Source organism: Styela clava, chromosome 4 (genome assembly GCF_964204865.1).
Source record: "Styela clava chromosome 4, kaStyClav1.hap1.2, whole genome shotgun sequence".
NCBI classification, from domain to species: Eukaryota; Metazoa; Chordata; class Ascidiacea; order Stolidobranchia; family Styelidae; genus Styela; species Styela clava.
The window spans coordinates 4,823,999-4,831,216 of record NC_135253.1 but is presented as its reverse complement, the minus strand read 5'-3'; the positions used below and the strand labels follow the sequence as shown (position 1 = coordinate 4,831,216).

The 7,218-nt window shown below is 36.2% G+C and overlaps 1 protein-coding gene across 1 annotated transcript; it reads right to left on the bottom strand.

The window, feature by feature from the left end:
- Positions 1 to 688: 688 nt before the first annotated feature.
- LOC120325831 (uncharacterized) lies at positions 689 to 6,451 on the bottom strand. The gene is made up of 4 exons (XM_078111893.1): positions 4,804 to 6,451; positions 3,229 to 3,315; positions 2,929 to 3,149; positions 689 to 1,901 (listed from the first exon to the last, which is right to left on the bottom strand). Exons 1-4 carry the CDS (start codon positions 4,970 to 4,972, stop codon positions 1,719 to 1,721), a joined length of 660 nt encoding a protein of 219 aa, XP_077968019.1. The 5' UTR covers positions 4,973 to 6,451; the 3' UTR covers positions 689 to 1,718.
- Between the last annotated feature and the right edge of the window lie 767 nt (positions 6,452 to 7,218).

Genomic DNA, 7,218 nt, shown 5'->3' with positions numbered 1-7,218 from the left:
GGCGCTCGAGGACAAAACAGGCGGCATTTACAAAAAAATGGGAACAAGTGGCTTTTTTGTTCACGTAATGATATTTCGTAAAACCTTTTCGAGCTTCAAGTCTCTCAATTTGCAAATACATTTTGAGCTCACGCACTAAGAAATTACGGAAAAAATCGCCTGCGAGCGAAAAGCCAAGTTACTGTTAGCTATGCTGCTGAAAAGCGGTTTGAAGCAGCAACAAAATGCTTTTTCGATGCTCAAAATCAATGACAACTTAAATGTTTCTTTTCTGCTGCAAATTATCAAATATGACTGACCAATTATGTGGCACAGCATCTAATATTCCAGTCGATATTAAAAGGACTTAATTGATATTCGCAATAGCTGGGAAAATAAACTTCTATGCTGTCTTTATCTTATTACTGCTTCACATTCGTCATATTTCCCAAAATTGAAATGTAATTTCTGGTGCACTACATGTTGTATTATATGCTGCCCGCGACAAAACTAAAGTATAATTGGCGGTCCAGAATGCATTTGGGTTGTACATGACTGGCCTAGGATTTCGCAACGTATAAATTTGGCCCTACCTGATATATAGAAATTGGATTGGTTCAGTAAGTAATTTTGAGCAACGTGTTGTTAAATAACCCAAACTAAAACACGCATGATTTTTTTGCCTCAAAAAGGGTGACTGCGAATTGTTATTTCAAAAGTATCTAATTGGGTTTTGCAAAAGACCACCAGAAATGCGTAATGATTATTTATTCACTATAGTATACGTTACGTATCTCAAAATTGATGTGTGGTATTCGTCAATTCAACTTGTAAATCTTTTATCAGAAATTACTGGTGGAGACGGTCACACCCTGTCTTCAAGTTGATAAACCAGACCGACTGACGAAATATCACTGGTTATTAATTATTATCCCAGTAAAGCAAATATAATGAACAGAAATGGCGCATAGTTGTGGCAAACAGCTCTACTAAACGTTATACTTGCTCTCACTGAGTCTATTGTCCATGTCAAGATTAAATATTGATACCGCGAGTGATGAGAAGAAAACTTAAATATTGCTCACCGCAAGTGTGAAAAGAAGACTTGAATATTGCTCGCCGCAAGTGATGATACGAAGACAAATATTAAAAGAATACCTTCGATACTGCGCGCATGTTACAAAGCAAATATTTTTACACAATACTCAGTTACCGTTATTTCCAGGATTTGTATGTAAAGGTCGTCAGTGAATAATATAACGTTATTATCTACGATATAACATTGTTATATACCCGGAACTAGAATCGAATCCAATATGTATCTGCATCGTTTTTTTTTAAATCGATCCATCTTCAGTTTATTAATTTGTTATTAATATAAAACTGCATTCCTTGAGTATACATAAATGATTTCTAGGTGTTTGCAATAATATAAATTAAAGATACATTGAAGAGAAATATGCGAATGCGATATTTGGATGGATAAAAGGATGGAAAAAGCAAGTGGTGTCAACGACTCAACAGTATTAAAGAAATGGGCAATAATTTGGTTATAACTGTAAAAAAATCCACTTGAACTGGAAAGCTCAAATTAAACTAATGTCATAACCAAATATGCTCTTTTCGTTGGTTTCTGCTTCGAAGTTTGATTATTTTTTCGACAATTATGCGCTGATGAAGGGAATGTTTTTTTGCAATATTTTTCTTTTCTATGCTTTGAGTAAGCCGTACAAAAATGTTCATCGTTCGCATACGACTCCTCGTAGAGCGGAAAAAGCAAATCCGGATCGCATACCCTGTTCTTTGGAGCCTGGATCTCGATCAACCACAATATAAAAGTTTGGCCAACTTGATATAGACTCGATTGGCTGATTCTCCTGCCATTTATTAGAATTTGAAGAATCACCTGCAAAGTGTTTGATCTGAAATGTAACACAATGTCAATGATCGTGAATACTACCTGAGGTTTTATTTTATGTCATGTGATAATCGCTTGCGGAAGGTCTCCATAAAGCAGCCAGTTGGGGACGGAGCAAGTGCTGAATGATGGGATTTCACGTTTGACTTGACTTAGGCTCTAACACAGTGGTTCCCAACTGGTGGGTAATTTCCACTTGCGGGGAATTGAGGGGTTTCGAGTGGGGTGCAGACAAACCCGTGAAGAATTACACACAGTTAACACAATGAATGAATATTATCATACAATGAAAATTATAGTATATGACACTAAGCGAAGAAAATGCCCATGGTGCTGCATACAAGTACTCATGATTTTAGAGTAACTTTGTAAACGTGTTGTTGCGCAGATGTATTTATTTACAGAGGCGCAACATCGTGGGCATTTAATCAAAGCAGTGCATTGTCATCGCAACTTTTTCATATTACCACAAACTTTTTAGGCGCTGTTGCTTTGAAACAAAAACTACGAACTGACTGGGAGTCTTGATTTCGACCCCAAAATTAAGCAAATTTTTACCAAACTCGTTGGAGGCTTCATTATGTGGGAAATGAAGACTCTGTCTTAATCGGAAGTTACTTAATTGTATCTCGATTCCGAGATGTCTACAAGAACCTATCAAGTCCGGATGACTTTTTGAAGCAATTTCTATAACATTTCCCACACGATTATTTTACTATAATTGGCTTTTACTTGGCAAATCTCTCCTTATTGGAAGAAGGTATATAATATTTGTATCACGTGGGTTCGGTTGAATGAGGACTAACTTACTCGAATGCAACTACCATAATATTTTTTTTGTTAGGATGAGATTAATACGTACTCCTGTAGTATGTGTACCAGATTACGGTTATTTTGTTCCCATTTTCCTTATTTCAGTTCTGTTACGAGTTCGGGGACTGTTTGTGTTAGCCAAGTAAATATACACCCTGCCCACAGGCTTCCGTCCCTTTACACAACTTGATGTAAAGTATGGAAATATAAATTCCAACCTTTTCATTAATTGGACTTTTAATCCAAACTGATGTAGAAATCCAGTCATCCGGTATTTTCGAACGAATATTTTTCACAACGCTGTTGTAAGTAATTTCGTCGGGTATTTGAGCGACGCTTGAATTTTTATCTTGACAAATCGATACCGCTCGAGAATATGGTACTGTTTCCAAGTAAACCACTGTGATGTAGCAACGTCTTTCAATGAGCAAATCACATTCTGTATTATAAGGAAAATACAACATCATTGTGGAAAAGGAAAAGAGGATGTCATTTATTAGAATTAAAAAATAGATTACCTCCTATTTCCGTGTCAGAAAATAATGTTTTTCGGTAATTTTCCATTGTCAAGTTTCGTAGCAATTTCATAGTAATGGTTTGAATTTCTGAAAATGGAAATACATTTATTTAATTCAATGCTATGCTGACACTCCTAACTTCAGCTCTTTTAAACGAGGCTGACGATATATTTCAGAAGCTGGCTTACGCCATTTTGTGTTTGCAATGGCAAGTTTCAGAATGTTCGTCATCGAATGAATGAATGAACGTGATATGACAACACAAGCGGTAAGGACTCAGATGTATAACAATTTCCACTTATTATTCAATTTGTTTCTTTCTTCGCCATATTTGATAAAAGAATATGGGATTAGGGATTAGCCCATTTAGAAAATCTTCTAATCTTGGCGTCGTAAAGCTATCAAGCGTGATTCAGCAACAAGACAGTGTCACATTAAATGTCATTGTAATCATTTTTTAATAAGACGATTAAGTTGAGTTCACGAATTGTCGCAGTTATCGCGCGCTGTTCCGTTTGTAACTTTTAAAAATATATGCGACCCGCAAAAGACTAGCAATTCTAAATTTTGTCTCGCGAGCGACATAACATTTGCCGATCCCTAGGCCGTAGTCGATAGTCGGTCACAACTTCTTCCACATCCGAGTCCATGAATCCCAAATCAAATAGCTGATTAATTCTATGGACTGGTGATCGGACTGGAGGCCGTGGTAGGGTGAGGAATCGGGGATGAATTTTACCGAAGTATTTTAGTGCAGGTCATCAGGCTGTAGGAATGATGAGATGTACGAAAATCATTATTATAACTTTGGGAAAATCAACTTTGTTTTCATTATTTTAATGTGAAATGGGGTGAATTTAGGGAGTGAAATGTTATAAGGCAAGAGTACACAGCGGTTTTGGAGGAGGTAGAACCCTGGAATCGTTCATTTCCGACCTATTATGACGAAAAGGATTTTTTGAGCCGTGCTTCTATTGCTATCAAAACAACGAAATCGCCTTTCCATCAGTAAACTGAGTAATTTCAGATATAATAAAAAACTCGCTGGAAATTACCAAGCTCATCCATCTCATTGAAAAAAAAATAAACTATGATTTGTCTCCTTATTTGGTCTGTAATATATTCGTTTCTGACTTTACATTTTTTTTGTGATGCCGGGGGGCGTAACAATTCATTAAGCGGTTAAAGAAGTTTTCATCAATGAATAAGACAAATTGTGTTTTAGTATGAAATTCGTAGCGTGGAATTCAATTTAAATCAGTTAAACGACAAATCTTACTGTTACATCGAGAATCGCATTCACTTAATTTTTGTATTGACTTAAACATTGCGTCCGTTTGGGCGTTTTAGCAGGGTTAAACGAGGCTGACGATATATTTCAGCAGCTGGCGTACGCCATTTTGTGTTTGCAATGGCAAGTTTCAGAATGTTCGTCATCGAATGAATGAATGAACGTGATATGACAACACAAGCGGTAACGACTCAGATGTATACCAATTTGCACATATTATTCAATTTGTTTCTTTCTTTGCCCTATTTGATAAAAGAATACTGCGATATGCAAATCATGATCACCTTGTTGAATATTATCCATAGCACTTTGTTTCCGATGGTGTTCCACGTCGTAATGTGTAACATAGACTTGTCTAGTTCCATTCGACAACGAAGTAAAACTCCAATGACAAACAATCACGGTTAAAAAGAACCCAAGAACGACAATGAGTTGGCTGTTTTTATCAGACATTTTTACATAAAAACTGCAGAGAAGAAAAGTGATTAGGACTTATTTTGGCCGTATGTCAGAGACACTAATGTTATTGATTGAAAGCATGTACTAGTAACTAGTGTTAAAGAAAGTGTCCATGGTCTATTCCAGGATGTGCAACAGACGGCCCCACAAGCCGTTTAGTGCGGCCAACACCAAAATTTTCTCCATCAGGCCTAAAGTCCTAACCCGACAGGTTTATGTTTGTGAAAGCGCTAACATGGATAAAAATACATGTTTTTGCTCTTGTCGCTGCGGTAAATCTTTCGCCATTTTCCCGATGCCTTCATTACTGCAAGGCTATAAGCGATAGCCAAATCCTTTTCTCTTGCCTTCCCCGCTAATTTTCTGTGTGTCCCAGCTAGATGTCTGAAGTCTGATATTGTTTTTAAACAACATTTGTCGTTCCAATTCTGTCTAATTAGTACAAACCAATGATTTGGCAACTTTTGCACTACCCGTGGTCGCGCGTTCTATGGTTATATCAGCGTTTTCCAACCTTTTTGGTCGCGGAGTATTTTCTCACCAGGGAAAATCTTTGCGGACTCAACGTGTATTAATTTTTTAACCGACCTCTGCGTGAAGAATCAATAAAATCAAACAACAGAATTTTAACGAAGTCAGTTTATTATCCACATTCACAAATTTCAATTGGAACCATAGCGAGGGGGCTCCATCATCGGAACATTGACGAAATATCACTGGTTATTAATTATTATCCCAGTAATACAAATGTAATGAACAGAAATGGCGCATAGTTTGGCAAACTGCTCTACTAAACGTTATACTTGCTTTCACTGAGTCTATTGTATTCGCATGTCAAGGTTAAATATTGATACCACAAGTGATGAAAAGAAAACTTAAATATTGCTCACCGCAAGTAAATAATATAACTATTTACGATATAACATTGTTATATACCCGGAACTAGAATCGAATCCAATATCAATCTGCATCGTTTTTTAAATCGATCCATCTTCAGTTTATTAATTTATTATTAATATATAACTGCATTTCTTGAGTATACATAAATGATTTCTAGATGTTTGCAATAATATAAATTAAAGATACATTGAAGCAAAATATGCGAATGCGATATTTGGATGGATAAAAGGATGGCAAAAGCAAGTGGTGTCAACGACTCAACAGTATTAAAGAAATGGGCAATAATTTGGTTATAACTGTAAAAAAATCCACTTGAACTGGAAAGCTTAAATTAAACTAATGTCATAACCAAATATGCTCTTTTCGTTGGTTTCTGCTTCGAAGTTTAATTATTTTTTCGACAATTATGCGCTGATGAAGGGAATGTTTTTTTGCAATATTTTTCTTTTCTATGCTTTGAGTAAGCCTTACAAAAATGTTCATCGTTCGCATACGACTCCTCGTAAAGCGGATAAAGCAAATCCGGATCGCATACCCTGTTCTTTGGAGCCTGGATCTCGATCAACCACTAGATCATAGGTTCTCAAAGTGCTCCGTACGGAGCCCCAGGGCTCCGCGAGAGAAACCCAGGGGCTCCGCGAGCTATTCGATTACTTTTCAAAATACTGACTTGGCTAATTTTGTAACAGTTCAAAGAAGCAATAACAGCTCTGATAATATCTGAAACAATATATAGCCTCGAAATATGGCAAAGAGGCGAAATTAAAAAATGAAATTATTTATAAGCTGGAGCGCAGCCAGGCTTCTGAGGGGGGGGTGGGAATGGAATCGGAAACTTCCGCGCGACATTCTTCGCGATTTAAAAAAAAAAAACGGATTGCGAGATTTCTGTTGCGTAAAATATTCAATCCATGACCGATGCGAGCATTTAATTAAAGTGTCTTGTTCTAATAATATAATTGTGCTCGTCGTTACTCACGTTTGATTCGAGATTACTATTAGGATTACTAAAATAAAGGATTACTATTCTAAAATAACATAAAATACGTGATAAACTGCCAACTATAAATAAATTGGAGTCGTATTTTTGCGATCTTGGGATTTGTCAAACTTCATTTGTTCTTTTGCACTCGAGATTATTTTTAAGCAAGATAATAATTGATATTTTAATCGCCGTTTAAAAAATCACAAGGTCTCGGCAAAATACGAACGATTGAAATTAATTTATTGCATGCGGCTCTGTCGGTGGTTTCAGAATGAAAAAAAACGTAGCTAATCAGCTAATCTAAAAATAGCTAATCAGTTTTAATTTCAATATTTTTTATGTTTAAAAATATATA